Source organism: Patagioenas fasciata, chromosome 23 (assembly GCF_037038585.1).
Source record: "Patagioenas fasciata isolate bPatFas1 chromosome 23, bPatFas1.hap1, whole genome shotgun sequence".
Classification (NCBI taxonomy): domain Eukaryota; kingdom Metazoa; phylum Chordata; class Aves; order Columbiformes; family Columbidae; genus Patagioenas; species Patagioenas fasciata.
This window is the reverse complement of record NC_092542.1, coordinates 6,585,314-6,603,662: the sequence shown is the minus strand read 5'-3', so window position 1 is coordinate 6,603,662 and position 18,349 is coordinate 6,585,314. Positions and strand designations below refer to the sequence as shown.

The window sequence follows — 18,349 nt, the reverse complement described above, 5'->3', positions numbered from 1 at the left end:
GGAGGTTCGGTGCACGGGTTTTGGCTGCCTGGGATCTTGGATTTCACACCGAGCAGCCATCTCGTGTCACTCCCAGCTTTAAATTAAGTCATTTGTGCCCACATGGACCTCTGGGGATAGATGGAGTCACAGTGGAGGGCGGAGGAGATGGGGATCCCCACTACAGGGCAAGCCACGCTGCCCATAGCTCCTGGGACTGCCAGGAGCTGACCTTCCCAGACAACTCCAGCCGTGCATTTGAGCCTCAACACCCGGGCAAGCATCACCCCCCACACACAGCCCCATCACCCGAGGGACACCCTGTGTGGGGACAGCCCCGCGGAGACACCACGGTTCACAACCTCATCCCTGCTGCCCCTCCGGCCGAATTCCCTCCTGATAGAACCCCCCCGGCCCCTCTCCTCGTTCACGAATTTTCAAATGCCAAAATTTGGCGCTGGCTGTGAATCCTCACCAACTGGGATTTGGGAAATCCCGACCGACCGAAGGGGTGGTGGTTGATGGGGAAGGCGGTCTTGGCGATGCCCAGGCTGCTCCCAGCAATGCAGAAAACCCGAGGCAGCGCCAGGCCCCATCCTGAGAGCTCTGCTTGTTCACAGCCCCACAGAAATTACCCTAAAAACACCAAATGCGATCGAAAAACCGCTCCTCCTCTCCTCGATATGCAGCTCCCCCGCAGCTCTGGGGAGAAGCAAATCCCCCGTGCCCCGGCCCCACGGCACCCACCAAACCCACCCGGGGGGTCTCGGAGGTCGCTGCCGGGAGCGTGCGGGCTGCAGCGGAGCAGGGGGAGCCGGCAGAGCCCCCGGTGCCCTCCCCGCCGCCGTCCCGCCTCTGGGGGTGTCCCCGGCGGCCGGTCCCGCCCAGGCAGCGGCGGAGCCGGGGCGGCCCCCGGGGCTCCCCCCGCCCCCGGCCCGCCCCCGGCCCGCCGCTCCATCCCGGGATGGGCCGGCCGAGCTGACAGTCGGGCTCGGCGGCCGCCGCGGGCGCATCCACCGGGAGCGCCCGCCGCCGCCGCTCCTGCCCGGCGCCCACCTGCGGCGGCGGCTGCCCCGGGCCGGGGGGAGCTGCCGCCGCCGGCTCCGCTCGCTCTCCCGCTGCCTGTTCTCCAGGATGAGCCCGGAGTATTTCCTGCGCTCCTTGCTGCTCATCATCCTCGCCACCTTCTCGGCCAACGCCAGCAACTGGCTGTGAGTAGCCGCGGGGCGAGGGGGGAGGAACCGGCGCCGACACTTGTTGATCCCCCCGGGGGTGCTGGAGCAGGTGCCGCCGGGGTCAGGCAGCTTCGGGGTGCAACCCCCGGCAACGATGCTGCTCGCTACTCAGCGGGACATTGGGCTCCTGTCGCTGTCACACTGGGTACCCCGATCCCTCTGATCCCCCAAACTGCTGGCAGTGGGGGTGGCAGCCTGCACCCCGGGCAGGGGGGCTGCAGAGGATGCCAGCCCTTGCCGGGCGCTCGGATCCGGTGTGTTACCGAGGCTGGTTGGACAGAGGCTCGTTATCGAGCCCCTGTCCCCATTTTGTCCTTAAGTTATAAATCCAGACCCCAGCGGGAGAGGACGGAGGTCGGGGCATCGGGTCAGAGCAGGGCCCGGGGGTTGGCGAGGTGCCGTGCGAGGGCCAGCGGTCCAGGGAAGGATTTGGCAGGGCTGGGACGGCCGAGCGTGCCGACCATGGGGATTTGTGGCGGGCAGCGCTGCCCACACCTCAGACCCCTGCTCCCGGCAGGACAATGGGTGGTGGGGGGCTGCTGCATGCTGCAGAGGAGCCTGGTGACACTGGGAACCTGGTGAACAAACACTGAAATAATGTGTAAGGTAAACAGGGGCAGAAATCATTCTGGAAAATTCCTGCGTGTTTGCCAAGGCGGTGGGACTGTCTTCCGGGGAGACCCCCGGGGGCAGAGGGGATGGAGCACGACAGCACCTTCCCACCTAACTTTGAACGAAGCGGTCAGTTTCTCCTAATTAATCTGCTCTGATGGGAGATGGCGTTTGCCCCGCTCCCAGCGTCGCTGGCTGCTGTCAGCTAATCAGCTCCCGCTGCTCGCGCCCAGCGGACCCGCTCTCAGGCTGGGAACACGGGCCACTTCCATTCCACCTCCTCGGGTCTCCACCGGCCAGGGCAGGTTCACTGCAGCCGGGTGGGGAGTCTCTGGGTCTGTCGGCATGAAAGATCCCGAGTGGTTTGTGCCTCTCCTGACACCTGCGCCGAGGTGGGCACAGTCCCACAAGCACATCCCCTGCGCAAGGAGTCCTTTCTGCCTCTGGATACAGCTCCTATCTCTCCCCGCTTTAGATTCGGCTTGCGGGAGATAGGGGGGTTTTGGAGGATGCTCCCTGTGCCCGGGGAAAGGACCAGGTCAGCTGCATTCTCCAGGTGTCCTAGGGTGGGAAAAGGTGCTCGCCGATCCATAGCTGCGGGGATGCGTTAGTACTTCGTCCTCCTCCGCTCCTCCCTTGCCAGATGGAGCGACTTGCATGCCACGCGTCTCCGGCAAGTGGTGGGTGGATCATAGCAGCTATCAAGGTGGTCTTTTAAGCTGTCACGCTTCGGGTGAAGGTATATTGGGAACTGTGGGAGTGTTTCTCCTGCAGGGAGAAAGTCCTCCTGAGGAAGCCCAGTGGGATGAGGGCAGGTCCCCAAAGAGAAGCAGCCCCGGCTGCCCCGGGATGGGCACAGGGAAGGGTCTGGCAAAGGGGGATCTCTCGAGTGAGGTCAATGAGCCGCCCAGTGCAGATGCACAGAGGTGGGACCCCCCGGTCCCCGGCACCGCACGCAGCTGGGATGGTATTTGGGAGCCGAGGCGGGGGTGTTCCAGGGCAAAGCCCGGGGAGGGCTGTGTGCAACCGTCCGTGCGGGCGAAGCGAGGGGTGGGCGCAGGAGGCTCGGCCGCCGGAGAGCACAGGGCTCATTCCTGCCAACAGGGGAGGAAAAGCAGATCCATTTCAGTGCCTTTGAAAGGAAGGGGGGGTCAACTTTTTTTGATGTTGCAAATGTATCGTGATAAAAGCATCATCCCCCGCTCGGTGCTTTTTATTCTTTGCCTTTAGGATTAAGACAATTCCCATTGTTTATCTTCTCACATCAGAAACAAAGGCTGCCGGAGGCAATAAACAGAGTTAGAAGGATCCCAGGAGTTATCAGATATTCGAGGAATGAGTGTGCCTCGGACGTCTTCGCGCAGCCCCGCGCGTGTGGGCTCGGGCGGGCTCTGCCCCGTCCCGCGCCGCCAGCCCAGCGCCCGCGCCGCATCCAGCGCGTTCCCGCGCGGAGGTGCAGAGGTGCGGGCGCTGGGCGGCAGCGCACGGTGGAGTTTGCTTTTCCAGAAACCTGCTGGATTAGTGATTAAGCTCAGTTGTGACTTTTTTCTTTCTTTTTTTTTTCTTTCCTCTAAAGCTTCTTTCGACCTGTCCGGACTCGCATTCCCCCAGCGCTTTGGAGACACGCTGCTTGCAACACTTGAGCTGAAGGTTTTCTGTAAGCCTGGCTTTGTGGGGAAGGGCTCGTTTCGGCCACGCAAATGGTGTCCTCTGAGCCACCCCATCCCATAGAAAAGGGGGACGGCGTCGGTATCTCTTGAGGGGATCCCTTCACTACAGCGACCATTGAGCTGGAAGGGCCTTTGTCAAATCTTTTCATTAAACAGACCAAGCTACTTTCTCTCTGGGTATGGAGAGAACCTCAGGGGTGTTTTCTCGGTGTCTGAGTTCTGGGAGTCGCTCTTTGGCTTGCTGTCTATCCAGAAAACTTCTCCAAATCTGAAGAGATGCTCTGTTCCCCCTTCTCGTGAAAGCCCCAGGCTTGCTCTTCCTCTTGCCTTTGGAAACTCAAGAGCTTTAAAGCTTTTCCTCCTGCCTCTTCAGAGCTGTAAAATTAAATCAATGGCTGTAGTTAGTGCTGGTTAGATCGAGCTGGTTGTGTGCGGGAAGGTCCTCCTGGCTTCTGCTTTATCTCTGGAGGAGTCCGGGGACGTGCTTTATACAGGGAAACAGCTGAGTTACTCTCCAAAGCAACTCACATTTCCCAGACTTGATTCAGCTCTCGAACCTGCACGTGCAGTAATGTGGTTAAATACGGAAGCACGTTCTCTCCGTGGTCCAAAACCATCCCGGTGCCGGGGGTGTTTTGTGGAGCCCAACGAGCACCTCCCTGAAGCCAGCATGGGAGCAACAGGCTTTGTTTTCAGTGGGAGGTGAGGGGCGAGCAGTCGTTAGTTCCTCATTTATTCATGGATTCATCTGCTCTGGAGGGAGGGGATCCACCTGAAGAGGTGAAGGAGCAGATGTGCAGCGTGCTGTGGCTGCCAGCCCCGCGAACCGCGCGGGCACCGGGGCCGCTGCGACCTGAAGCTGCTTGAGAGGTTTGAGTGGCGAGTCCATTGCCGAGCCTGGAAAGCATTGGATACAATGGGGCAGGGTCCTTCATGGGCGAGACCCCTGTTTATCGAGCTGTCTGGGAATCATTACAGCCTCTCTCACTTTCCTTGCAGCTAAAACTGGCTTTGGAGGAGGCTCCCCATGTGTGCACTGGGTAGCCTGAGATGCGGTTATGCCGCTGCAGAGCAGGGTGTGCCACCGGCAGCTCCATCTACCCCCTATTTACAGGGGTTTAAAACTTCCGTCTGGGCTTGAGACTTGGTTTAAAGGGCCAGGAGCACAGATGGGCTGTTAAACCCTTTAGAAAATTTGAATTTGAGCACTCTGAGAAAGCTTGAAGGCCTTGCAAGTGTCTGAACACGCCTGGCTGAGCAGCTGCTCTACAGTAGTAGCCACTTTTAAGGGCTAGGGAGGGAGGGACAGAAGGAGTTTGGGTTTCTCTGGCCCCTTTCACCTGAACATCACAAGGTGCATTGCAAACGCGGAGCCCGATTCTCCATGCTCATCCCTGCCAGCTTTGCAGTGGGGATGTTGAAAGAGCAGCCTGAGCGCTCATTTTGTGCCGCTTTAGGTCATTCTGCAATGCAGAGGCTTTGGGAAGAAGCGTGCCTGGCTCCTACACTTGCATCCTTCTGGTTTCAAACCAGACTAAGGTGAGTCTCCCCGGCTTTGGTAGTGGAGAGAGCTCGCTTCACCTTGAGCCTGGCTTGGTTTGATTTGATATGAGATTCTTCGCATTGTCGTCGCGACCCTTCCATTTTCCACCTGGCAAGGAGCCGGTCCCGCGCTCCCCGTCGGGCGCTGTGCCCGCACCGGGACTCGGCAGGTGCCGGAGGCTGCGGGGCAGAGCCGCTCCCCTCCCCGCGCTCTCGGCTTCTGGTGCAAGGACGGGTTCAAGAACGTTCCCCAGGTCCCATCTGCTCCAGCGGCCAGGACGGTGGGTCACGCAGATTGGGTTCAATGCAGAATTTCCTTGCTTTGAGGGCTGCTGTAGGTTGGATGAGCGTCGCTCACTTCTGGGGTGCCCTTTGCATCACTCAGGGATCCCACCAGGTCTGCGGGGCTGGTGCATGAAATCAGTGACACCCCCTCTCTAAGGGTGCGGGAGGGAAGGTGAAACTAGCCAGGAAATATTTACTGATTTGTATTTATTTATAAGTCTTGCCACTTTTGACAAAAACAGCTCACTTTAGCTCGGCGATGAAAACAGACCGGCTTTCAGGGTTGAGAGAGACCTCTGCCCACCTGGGCACTGGACTTCCAGCCAGTTCGGCTCGTCTCTGAGCTCTGGTCCTGCCCGCAGGAGGATTTCAGGCTGTTTGCCAGGGTGCAGGAGCGATCCGTGATGGGCATTTCTGTCTTTTCCTAAGGAAGTCTCAAATAGAACTGCACCCCAGTCCTTAGCAGCAGAGCCTTATTGCAGGACATGAGTGAGGGAAAACCACCCTGCACTCGGGTTGTGCAGGATCAGATCGGCTCCAAGCACAAGCAAGAAGCAGATTGACTTCATGCAATGGTTTTCTGTGACTCCATGAGTCAGAACCGGACTCTTACATTGAAGAAAGATGTTTATGTTACTCTGCTGTCCTCTCAATTCATTCTTGCAGATGGAGAGAAATGCATTAGAGCCATTTATTTGGGCTTTCTTAAGATGATGAAATTGCTGAGCAATCCTGGAGGTTAACCGTTTCCAGGAGGTTCTTCTGTATTTCCTTACAAGCGCAATGATGCTGGCTCTTACAATACTCGGTGATTTTTTTCTTAAAGCTTGAAAGCCTTGCAAATCCACAATGATCTCAGTCACCCAAGGCTGCCTGAATGGCCGATTCTGCTCTGGACACAACGTGCAGGTGACCTTTGTCTGGCTCCGTCCCCGGGTGTCAGCGCCCCGTCCCTGTGGGTGACCCCCAGCATCCTCGGGGCTCTGCAGGAGCTGCTCCGCGCGCTGGGGAGGCGCTGGGCAGGATCTGGCTGGCTCAGCAGAACCAGAGCCAGTGTTGTGCTTGGGGCGGGGGGGAATTAATTAAGCATCTTCGCGGATGGAGAGCAGCCTGGGGTCTGTTGCAAGTTGGGCGAGATCAAACTAATCCTGCAGAAGGCTTCTCTCGCCACATATTTGCAAATTCTGATCAAAACTAAAAATTCACCGGGATTTTTCCAACCGGGTCTAGCCTGGAGCGCTGCAGGAGGGGAATTCCCAGAGCTCAGCCCGTGGCCTGCACTTGCCTCCTCTTGCAGCGAGGTACGGCTTTTGTGTTTGAGCCCAGGAGCAGCTTCTGCTGACTTACAAAGGAAGATGCGGTAGAGGATGTTTCCTACATATCCAAAGTGGATTTCCAGAGTCTTTCTCAGGGTCTTCCCAGTTCCCATCCTGGTCTTCCCCATTACAAAGTGGAGACATTGCCCACGGATGCCCAGAAAGCCAAGGAGCAGCACTGGCTTGGGACCAGCAGCTGGGCCACCTCACTGTCCCCGGACACTTGTGACAGGGTGACAGGCCACCACCAGCATTTGGCGCGTGGGTGTTTGCTGGGTGCACGTGGTGTGAGGTGCAGGGTCCAGGGTGTTGGGGGACAGGGTTTGAGCTGTAGGTTCAGGTTTGAGCTCAGATGGCGGAGCTGCAGATCTGCAGACAGGTCACGGTGAGCGTGGCCGTGCCTCCTCCTGGGAGACTGTTTTGGCAGCTGTTAATTGGAGGTGGAGATTAGAGTGTGAAAAGCACAGTTTCAGCCAAGAGATGAAATGTGCAGGAGCTGTGACAGGGAAGATTGAGCTGCTTTTCTTCCAGGGAGGAAGATGGTGACTTTGTAAATTGTGCTTTACGCTTAGAAGGGATGGAAAGGCAGGATATCCCGTCCCGGAGGGGGATGCTGAGTTTCTGGGAGGGACGTGTCCTGCTGCAGAGCCGTCAGCTGTGTCAGGCAGCCGTGCAGCTTGCGGGCCTCCGGCAGCTCCCGCCAGGACCGTGCCCAGGGCGGCAGAGCTGCTGAACCAGGCCAAGGATGCGGGTGGTACCTGTGACCTCGGCAGGGGGAAAGTGGTCCTATGGCCAGCGTGAGACACCAAAAGCACGTGGGCATTCTGGCCCACCTAGAGCGTCATTTGACCTGCCAGCCCTCAGCTGCCCCTCCATGCCTCCTATCTGTTTGGAAGGGGAAAGCAACACGGAAAAGCTGATTCCCTTCTCCATAGCTCCTGGTCCATTCCTCTCTCTGCATCCGTCCATCTTCATACACTTTTGTTTTTCCACCCTAAACAAGCATTTTCTTCTTCTTCCTCAGAGGAAACCTCTCTGCACAAGGCGGTTTCAATCCGAAGTGTGTCCCTGAGTCACTGGCTGACTGCGCCTCCAGCCACAAGAGGCAGAGATGTGCTGCAAGTCCATGGGCAGAGGGACGTTTGCAGAAGTTGCCTCTTAGAGAGGAGCGGAGCCAGAGCATCTCTGCAGCTCAAGACCTGAACAAGCCCTTTGTGGCCTTGGCCAGGCTGATGTCCCAGGCAGGTTGGGTGTTTATGAACAGGGTGAAGCTTCTGAGCTCATCCTACTTCCAGCATCTCTGGGTGAGGTATCGCTGATACCACTGGCCTGGGTCCGACTGTTACCATCTCCCAAAATCAGACAATGCGAAGAGTTCTCACACTTGAAGCTCATTTGTTTAAATAAAAGAAACACCAGAGATTTCTGCTTTCTCCAAGACATCTGCTGCATCTTCCCCACCCCACCTCTATTGAGAATTTGTCAATGACTCGAATTTCCACACCTTCCCACGGCAGGGAATGCCCTCCCCTCTCCTTCTGGCTCTGTCTGCCAACCGCTGTGGCCCTTCCAATGTATTCTTGTCATTCCACCAATTATTCTTCCTCATGAAATTATTATCTTTTATTTCTTTATTTAAGCAGGGCTTTTCCCCCTCCCTCTCCTTTTCAGAGCTCCCTGGATTTGAGGTTTCCGTATTTGCCATCTTGCAGGGTGGATCAACTGCAGCTGCTTAAATTACGGGGCTTCAATCTTGATCTATATGCTGTGGATGGAAAAAAAGGAAGGGCTTTCTGTCAGCTTTGTGTTAAGTCAGTGACTTTTATTAAAAGGGAGCCTGTTCTCTGAGTGACGCGTCTGGATTTAAAGGCAGGAGAAAAGAAACATAAATTTCATGATGAAGCAAGAAGACAAAACTTGAACAAACAGCTTGGACAGCAGCTCACCCCTTGAAGCATTTTTTTTCCCAATCTTGGAAAATGAAGAAAATATGCTATTACTTGGGGCTTTTTATTTCCGCACGCGGGGCTGTTCTGGAGCTGCATGTGAGAGTTAAGTCATAATCTAGAGCTCTGCACAGCAATCAAGATGTGATACCAAGACGAAGGCAGGAGCTGTTGAGTTTGCTGCTGTTGTACCCGCCTTGCGGTCTGCATGGGCAGAGCTGACAGCCTTTGTCCATAGTTTCTACCACCTCAGTCCAGGAAAATGAAGCTTGGAGCAAGGACCTCATCAAGGACCAGGCGTGATGCTAGAGCCCGGTTTCCGTGGTGACCGTGGGATGTTGCAGATGGGTTTGGTGCTTTTCTTGGGCTCCCCAGCCCTGAGAAACACTCTGTGAGTTGCGGGGTGGGAGCATCTTCCAGTGCTGGTGAGGGCAGAGCATGCTTCCCAGCTCTTATCTCGCCCTTCGGCTGCCCCGGAGATGGGAAAAGAGGTGAGAGGTTCCTGCCCAGTGTCCCTGAATGTGGTGTGACAGGGGCTTGGAGCTGCCCCGCGCTTGACAAAGCTCCTTCCTTGCATCCTTGACTCAGCCCCTGGATCCCTCCTGGACCAGTCACCATGATGGCAGCCTCCCCCCACCAAAAAAATAAATGCCTCTTTTGGAAAGCAGGGATAGTTCTCACAGGGCACAGGAGACTGGGAGGATGCTGGAAGTCTGATGGGGCCACGGGATTTTGGGCATAGTTGCCTCCATCCCCAAGGAGGGGCAGATGCACCTGGCTGAGGAGGCATGATGGCACCCAGAGGACCTGTCATAGGGGAGAGAGGCCAGAGCACCGTTCTGGATAGCTTCATCTTATTTGCCTGCCTTGCAAAACAAATTACCAGACCTGTTCTTGGAGAGATGAACCTATCTTTGAAGCATCCTTGGCCTTTGTTTTATCATCCCAAACAGCATTAAGTGCTTGCTGGGGAGGCATCTTATCAGGTGCATCTACTTGGAAAGGCTTGAAAGGCTCTTGTCACGCTTTTCTTCATGTGCGTTTTGAATTTATAGCTCCGCATCGCCTGGAGAAACCCACCGAGCTGGGAAATATGTCAGAAAAGGAGGAGATGCCCCATCCCGAGTGGAGCTGATGCTCGTGCAGCTGTTACACCTGCGGCACAGCGCTCTCCTGCCAAGGTGCCTGCGGTCAGACCGGGCACGGGCTTGTCGGCAGGAGCGGCCGTGCTGCTCGGCAGGAGCTGGATCCCTGGTGTGATAAATGCTGCTTAAGCTGCAGGAGGAGGGAAAAGCCAAATCAGCACAAGAGGTTAGTACTGGAGGCAGAATCTGGTTTTCTTGGCTTCCAGGCTCAAAGCGGATCAACCAAACCATAGTGTCTTGGGAGGAATCTCACCACTCTGCTGTGTGTCAGCTGCTCTGTGCCCAAACTGAGATGATGGCTGGACCTGCGAGGGGACAGAGCTGTCACAGTCACTCCAGGGTTGCTCAGCATCAAACGTCCTCACAGCTCCCAGGGCTGGTTTGCTGCCTTGATCCTGGGTCAGCCGAGTCCAGCGAGATGCAGGAACCACAACTGTCACACCCCATGTCCGGGACCACAGCACGGGGACCAGGACACCCGCTGCATGGTGTGGGCGCCAGCAGAGAGGCGGCAGCCCTGGCTTTGGCCACAGTGGGGTTTCCAAGCCAGCCATCTCTCTGCAAACAGGGCTCTCTTGAAGGAGCAGAAAGCCTTGGGCAAAGATGCTTTGCTGGTATAAAGGCTAGAAAAGAACTTGGCTCTGAAACCACGGCCGCCTGCCACTTCCCGCTGCCTGAGAGGCATTGCACCAAGTCACCTCCACGCAGAAGGAAAGCTGAATGCCTCTGACGGCTCGCCATGCAGACTCCCCACGGACACTTTCTCATCGTCTCCCATGCCCCCCCCCAGTTGTAAGCGTGAAACCAAGCTGGTGAATAATTCTGCTGATGCACAGAAGGGAAAATCCTGTTCTCTCCTCCTGGGGCAGGCTGGCAGGGCTAATGGGAGGAAGAGGCTGTGACAACTTGATTTTGTGGCTGAAGTCAGCAGATCTGGCTCCTGGGACACATGGGAACGGGCAGGGAGCAGGAGCCACTTTTGCACAGTCACTTCTCGGAGGCAAGCAGGGCTTCAAAGGAGAAATCCGTAGCAGGATGTCGCAACTCGGGAGGAGGAGGAAAAAAAACAAGCAAACAAAAAAACCCACAGGCTCAGTAGGGCTGGGAAATGCAGAGTCAAGGAATGAGGTTTCCAAAAAGCCTTCGCTGGGTACTCGCATCTCTTGGTGCAGACGAAGCAGCAACGTGAGCTGACGCTGGCGATCCCGAGGACGTTCGAACCCGGCGTGGTCAGCGGGTGCAAGCGCCAGTTTTCCCCGTCCATGCAGGGATCTCGCTGCTCGCAGCAGGACGGGGCTGCACCGGTGGCAGCGTCACTTAAAGCAGCCACGGGACGGAGGGAGTCTGGGCTGGACACAGGCTGGCACGGGCACAGAGAGAGGATCTGGGATTATCCAACAGCCTGACCGAGCTGTGCGGGTCTGTCTCGAAACCCCTTGGGGACCCAGAGCCTGGGGCAGGAGGATGTACCTGGGAAACAGAGTGACACGCACACATGCAGGTCACTGGGATGTGCTGGGTGGACCATCGTGCCCACGTACTCAGTGGGGAGATGCCAAGAGCTTGCGGGGTGCTTGTCCCAAAAGGGGCAGCTCCCCTTTCCCCATAATGCCGACACTCAGAGCAGCTCTGTAACTCCTTCTGCTGAGGATGGGGCGATGGAAGCAGAGCTTGTGGTCACCACCACGCAGGGCCAGTCTTTTCCAGGTCAGCAAAGACCTCACAGCCACATTCACAAGCCGGGCTGCCGGAGGAGCTGCTCAGTATGTGCAGTTTTGCTCCTGACTCTGTGCCCCCCACCTTGAAGCCCTCTTTGAATCCCAACTGGCAAGAAGCGTGGCAGGTCCCAGGGGCCATCCTTGGGACTGGCAGAGCAGAGAGGGCTCCGGGAGGGAAGTGGTTTGTTGGTGATGTTTGTCGGTGATGTTTGTCGGTGATGTTTGTCGGTGATGAGCACACAGCCTGGCTGCAGGAGCTGTGTGGCAGCTGGAGCTGGCAGCTGAGCGCCTGTCCTGCTTGTTTTGGCTGACTCCAGAGCCCTCTGGCTTCTCCTAGTAGCACTTGGATGTGCCGGTACTCAGGAGACCTGACCGGGCACATTCAGACAACGCTGAAAATATCTTCCTTGCAGGCAACAGAGGCAAAGGGGAGCCAGCAGCTGAGCTCCCTGGGACAGGGCTGCAGAGGGATGGTTGTTTTCTTTGGGCTTGCTCTCTGCCAGCCAAAATCGCATCCTGCGGAGCGTGTTTAAGGTGATCTGAGATGGACGGCAGGTCTCAGCTGTGGGGGGTCTCCTCACTGCCTGCGGTGCCGGGTGTCCCAGCTGCACACGGGCTGATGCTCCCCCAGCTCTCATCTCCTAACCAGTGGTGCTGGCTGTCGCGGCAGGTACCTGGCAAAGCTGTCTTCAGTGGGGAGCATCTCCGAGGAGGAGACCTGCGAGAAGCTGAAGGGCTTGATCCAGCGTCAGGTGCAGATGTGCAAGAGGAACCTGGAGGTGATGGACTCGGTGCGGCGCGGGGCCCAGCTGGCCATCGAGGAGTGCCAGTACCAGTTCCGCAACCGCCGCTGGAACTGCTCCACGCTGGACACCCTGCCCGTCTTCGGCAAGGTGGTAACGCAAGGTGAGCCGGGAGGACGTGTGCTGGGGGTGCTGCTGCATGGCGGAATGGCTACGGCAGCATCAAGTGGGCTACAGGTGGGATTTGCTTGCACGCCCCTTGGCAAGCAGCTGGGGAGAGCAGGGAATGACCCAGTGCTGGATCTTGGGGCTGACAGGTCTTCCCTGGGCATCTCCATGGGGCTTTTCTGACTGCACTGGCACAGCGTATCCAGACTCTGGTGGTTTCTCAGCTGCTGGATGCTTCCTCTCCCAAACCTTTTTCACGCCCAGTGGGTGCCCATCACATGGAGGCACCCGCTGAGGGCATCCAGAGAGCCTGGAGCTTTCACAAGGACATGCCAGGTTCGAGCAGGGTCCTATGGCCACCCTGTGGTCTGATCTCTGCCCTGCCAAGCCCAGGAGCTTTGCTCTGCAAAGCCGAGGCTGCAGCAGGATGCTGGGTTGATTCTGTCTCTCAGCGGTGACCAGGCTGGTAACACCGCGCTGGAGCGGAGCCCTCGGGAGGACAGCCCTCTGCCGCCAGATGCGAGTAAAACACGCAGCAGCTGGACCCTGCGAGGACAGCAGCATCGTCCCTGCCACCACCCCGCTGCAGCCTTCATGGGGGGATTTATGGCCGGGGCAGCCCCAGCCCCCTTGACCCCGGCTGCACGGAGGCGTCCGGAGGCACAGGGCTGTGATCAAACCAGGCAAGGACCCAGAGCATCGGGGTGAGGAGATGGAGGGGAAACCCCTCTGCAACCCCTGGAGACCAGCACAGCGGCCCTGGCCACCCCTCGGGTGCCACTGCTGTCCTTGATGCACCATAACACCTCCCATCCCAGGACCCATAGACTAAAGCCTCCCCCCAGCTTCTTGTTTGACTTTCCTCCCCTCAACACAGGGGTGAAGATCTCTTCTTGTGAAGGTTCAGGGACTGGAAATACCAGAAATACCAGAAACTAAAAGTCTTCTCTTTTTAGGCAGCCACAGCACAAACCGACCAACACGATCCTACTATTAACCTCGATTAACTTGGAGGCGGTTCAGTCCCCGCGCAGGCTGGGTCCTCCCCAGCCGCTGCCGCCGGGGCCAGATTGCAGCTGGGCCACCAAAGTCTGGGCTGCGACCACCAAAGTAGCTGCCCTCTGTCCGACCGGCGAGCCGGGGTGATGTCTGCTCACGAGCCATCCCCCCTCGACCCCGAGCACGGGACTACCCCAAATGCCAACCCTCCTTGCTCAGAGACAGAGGAACCGTGTCCTCAGCTGGCCTCGGGGGACAGTGAGGATTTGGGTGTTGCAAGAGCTGACCCCTGGCCAGGCCGCCCTGTGTGTTTATGCCCCGGGACGTCCCCTGACTTCCCAAACAAGCTCTTCCCGACCGTGTGGTACCACATAGGTACACACGAGAGCTGGGACGGGGCTGTGCCCTGGGGACCAGTGTGGCCTTGCGAGGCGCTTTGAGAGCAGCATGGGGTTTTGCAGCGTAATGCAGGAGATGCTGGGAGCTGCAGGACCCTGTGTCAGAGGATGGCACAGATCTGCAGCTGCAGGGGGTGTTCCTGGGTGGGGAATGCAGCCAACTATTTTGAAGGCAGGAAGGATTTCCTGGCAGAAGTGCCCTGCAAGCACCAGACAAGGCTCCACGCAAGCTCTGGAGAGCTCTCCCCACATTGCATCTCCCTCATCGCCAGGTTATAGCTTGCCCATCGCATTCATGTTTTTAACCTTGTGGTGCAGTTCCCAGCTCCTTCGCTATTGCAAGACGGGGCTCTCAGTGCTGCAAACGATCTCCCAGTGCCGAGGTGTCTGCTGAGGCTGGTCCAGGCTTGGCACTGAGCAAACAGCATGTGGGAGTGGGGAGGGTGAGAGTCCTGCGTGGGCCACCCCATCTTGGGAGGAAGAGACCAAGCAAAGGACCTGACTTGATAGGTCTGCATAACGTGTTGCGTAGATGAGGTTCTCAGGGACATGGGTTAGTGCCAGTGTTGGGTTAACAATTGGACTTGATCATCTTGAGGGTCTTTCCCAACCAAAATGTTTTATCGAGAGCCAGTTTCCAAACCAGCTTTCCAAGAGGGTTTATGTGCAACCACAGCATGAGGAGGGATGGGGAGCAGAGACACACGCAACAGCCCATCAAGGGCCTTTGGCCACCTGGCTGCTCACCCTCCAGAAGGACCTCTGCTGCACCTCAGGCTCGCTGCCCTGTTTCCCACCATGGTTTTGCTGTTGCAGGGACGCGGGAGGCAGCGTTCGTCTACGCCATCTCTTCGGCAGGGGTGGCCTTCGCAGTGACCCGCGCCTGCAGCAGCGGCGAGCTGGACAAGTGTGGATGCGACCGCACGGTGCAGGGGGGCAGCCCGCAGGGTGAGCACGCACGGGGGGGGTGAAACGGCCAAGGGTGGGAATGTCCGCTCTGGAGCCACCCAGAAAGGAGGAAAAACGTCTTAAAAAAATAGATCTTGCAATAGCTTCCTCACAAGGAGGGGAGGCTGATCTCTTCTTTTCTGGTGGCCAGTGAGAGGACTCAAAGGAACGGCAGAAGATGTGCCAGGGAGGGTCAGTGGGACATGAGGAAAAGGTTCTTCACCCAGAGGTGCTGGACACTGAACAGGCTCCCAGGGAGGTGTCACAGCCCAACCTGACAGTGTTCAAGAAGAGACTGGACACCGTCCTCAGACACACGGGGTGAACTGTTGTGGGACAGGGGTTGGACTCGATGATCCTTGTGTGTCCCTTCCAACTCAGGACATCCTATGATTCCACGAGTCCCTCAAAAACGCAGAGAAAGCATCTTGTCCATGTCCCCCCAGGGCCACAGTCCCCAGCTTCCCCACTTCCCCCAGTAGTGGGTAGCAGGACAGAGGGGTGGCAAGGCAGCTGTATTCTGGCAAGCGCAGGGCTGGGGCGGGCGCGCGAGGCAGGCTGCTGTCCCCTCCCTCACCCCTGCTCTCTGCCTTAGGCTTCCAGTGGTCGGGCTGCTCCGACAACATCGCCTATGGCGTGGCCTTCTCACAGTCCTTCGTCGATGTCCGCGAGAGGAGCAAAGGGGCTTCTTCCAACAGAGCGTTGATGAACCTCCACAACAACGAGGCGGGGAGGAAGGTAATGGTGAGGGGGAAACCGAGGCAGCCATCGTGGCTCTGCAGCATCCCAGCTGGGTTCTGCAGCGATTGCTTGAGCTTTTGGGTTCATTTAATCCCATCAGCTCATGTGCATCGGCATTGCTTTCTGCACAACCCTTTCAGACCCCAACGTTGCACCCTCCTCGCTGTGTCCATCCCGAGCTGACGGTCCCATCCTGTTCCTCATGTCTGTTCCTCCAGGCGATCCTGAACAACATGCGGGTGGAGTGCAAGTGCCACGGCGTGTCGGGCTCCTGCGAGTTCAAGACATGCTGGAAAGCCATGCCCCCCTTCCGCAAAGTGGGCAACGTCCTGAAGGAGAAATTCGACGGTGCCACGGAGGTTGAGCAAAGCGAGATCGGATCCACCAAAGTGCTGGTGCCCAAAAACTCCCAGTTCAAGCCGCACACAGACGAGGACCTCGTCTACCTGGACTCCAGTCCTGACTTCTGTGACCACGACCTCAAGAACGGGGTGCTGGGCACCAGCGGCCGGCAGTGCAACAAGACCTCCAAGGCCATCGACGGCTGCGAGCTGATGTGCTGCGGCCGGGGCTTTCATACGGACGAAGTGGAGGTTGTGGAGAGGTGCAGCTGCAAATTCCACTGGTGCTGCTCCGTCAAGTGCAAACCCTGCCATCGGGTGGTGGAAATCCACACGTGCCGGTGATGCAGGGAGGGGAGCGCCCGTCCACCCCTCTCAGTGACCCTGCTTCTCCCCTGCCCCACGGCCAGGACTGGGGAAGGAACCCAGATGCTGCAGGGAGAGCACAGCCCTTTACAGAGACAGAGCCCCAGAGGAAAACAGATTTTAAAGGAAAAAAACAAATATTTAAAGTTTAAAAAAATTGATCATTGTCAGCTTTTGTTTTGTTTTGCTTTGTTTGCTTGCTTCTTTTTTATTGCTGAAGCCAGAGCCCCTCGCTGTCCTGTGTCTGCTCTCGGTGACCGGCTGGGGACCTGCGTGACACCTGCTCTCGTCGGATGAGCTCCTGCTGAGTCCGGAGCGTTGCAAACGGGAGGTGTTTAAGCTGAGACTAGCATTAGGCACTCGGTATCTTCTGTCGTGGTTAATTTGTTTAAAGCAAGCGCTGAGCACCCCAGAGCACTGCTGGGCCTGGCTGAGCCTCGGGTGGGATGGAGCAGCCGCGGTGTGCAGCTGGGAGCCGTGCAGAGGACGGGCAGATGGTGACAGGGTGGCAATGTCCCCAGGAGTTCAGCTCAATGCAGGGACAGCCCAGCAATGCTGAGCAGTATATGAGAGGAACATGGGACACTCTTGCATCCCCTTGTGGGATGCTCAGTGCCCTCCCTGGCAGTAGATGGATTTTGGAGCAGCTCCAGTGGCCATTCTGATCTCCAGAAGTTCCTCAGCAGCTGCCTGGGGCTGTCAGAGGACACAACGTTCTCTTCACGTTCCCCTCGCAAACCCCCTCACCCCCTTGCTTCTCCAGCATCTTCTTCATTTGGAGACCGAAGAGGGTCCAGGGAGGCCATGGTACCCACAGCCCAATGACTCTTAATGGGGCTGGGAGGAAATCCCAGGGGATTTCTTTCCCTCTGTCCCATAATTGCCCCCACCTAGCTCACCAGCATCCCACCAACAAGTCTCTTCTCCCTCCACGTGCCTGTTCTCCACACCTGGTGTGAGCTATGGGGACAGTCCCCATTCCATCAGCTCCTGAGAACAACCAAATTATCAAGTGGAGCAATTGCTGGAGGTAGGAGAAAGATGCTGCTGGGGGGAATGGTGACGCTGGTGCTCTGCTGGGCCGGGGAGGGGGTGCTGCCGTGTGTGCCCCACACCAGCTGCCCCGTCCCGCTCCCAGCGCTGTCCTGGAGCGATGCCACGGGCCATGGCGCTGTCCTGCCCGCTCCCCTCCGCCCGCGAGCGGATTAGCGCAGCGTCCTCACCACCGGGCTGCAGGACGGAATATTTGGAGAACTAATAAGCAGAGGGGCACTGCGAGGGGAGGTGGAACGGGAACTGGTTCCTCTCTCCCTCACCCACTTGTCTGCGAGTCGAAAGTCAAAAGTGGAGCGGAGAAAAAAAATCCCTCAAAATGGCACCTCGAGCCAACAGGAACATCTGCCCGCCGTGTGGGGAGGAGCTGGCGTGGGGTGGCATCGCCGAGCCCTCCCGGGCGACCTGGGCACTCCCTGCATGGTCCAGGAAAGCCCAGAGCTGAGACCATCGCCCTCCAGGCTGGGGGTCTTTGCAAACCTGCAGTCTTGTTTTTCTTCCCCTCTTCATCTCGAGAGGGGAAAGGTTGGGGGAACGCGCAGACATACATTAAATCCCGTCTGGGCTGTGGCAGTGATGGGCTGGGGGAGAGGCTGTGGTCGCTGGAAGGTCTCCAGACACCATCTGGCTGGGAGGCTGCTGACAACTGACTCGATGCAGCACAGGGCGAGGGAGGTTTGTACCGAACATCCCCCCAGTGCCTCCCTCCTGCCCGCCCAGCCCCAAAAAACCTTCAGCAAAGGGTGCCAGGTTGGGGGGACTGACACGCGGGGACACCCCGAGGTGGAGCCACCATGGGTTGATCCACTTCAGCACCAAGCAGAGATCTCCTCACCAGAGCAGGGGTTACCTCTCCCAGTGGCTCAGTTGGCCAAGGGTGCAGGATTAAACCCTCAGAGCTTGCCCCCCCGCCCCAGCTCCATCTCTTTAGCCCCCATAAGGCTGCAAGTTCTCAAGTACCTTGGAGGCCGTTCCTCCACTTCCCAGCTCATGCAGAGGAGGCCACAGACCTCAGGCCACTGGCCAAGTTTTCTGCTCGTTGTCCATCTAGGATGAGGGCCAAAGCTGAACAAGACAATCCAGATCAGTGTGGAGATAATCTCTGCACAAGGGATTTTTCCAAGCTGTGATGAAAGCTGAGCCC

At 57.6% G+C, this 18,349-nt stretch overlaps 1 protein-coding gene across 2 annotated transcripts; it reads left to right on the top strand.

Annotated features, from left to right (window-relative positions):
• Positions 1–996: 996 nt before the first annotated feature.
• Positions 997–16,322, top strand: WNT4 (Wnt family member 4). 2 transcript variants are annotated; one of them, XM_065855058.2, is made up of 6 exons: positions 1,060–1,190; positions 3,403–3,483; positions 12,119–12,354; positions 14,573–14,704; positions 15,300–15,442; positions 15,664–16,322. In XM_065855058.2, the coding sequence occupies exons 3-6, from the start codon at positions 12,207–12,209 to the stop codon at positions 16,129–16,131; spliced, it is 891 nt and encodes a 296-aa protein (XP_065711130.1). In that variant the 5' UTR covers positions 1,060–1,190; positions 3,403–3,483; positions 12,119–12,206; the 3' UTR covers positions 16,132–16,322. The 2 variants fall into 2 exon arrangements, with proteins under 2 accessions (XP_065711129.1, XP_065711130.1); XM_065855057.2 differs by lacking the exon at positions 3,403–3,483 and having other exon boundaries at positions 997–1,190.
• The last annotated feature ends 2,027 nt before the right edge of the window (positions 16,323–18,349 follow it).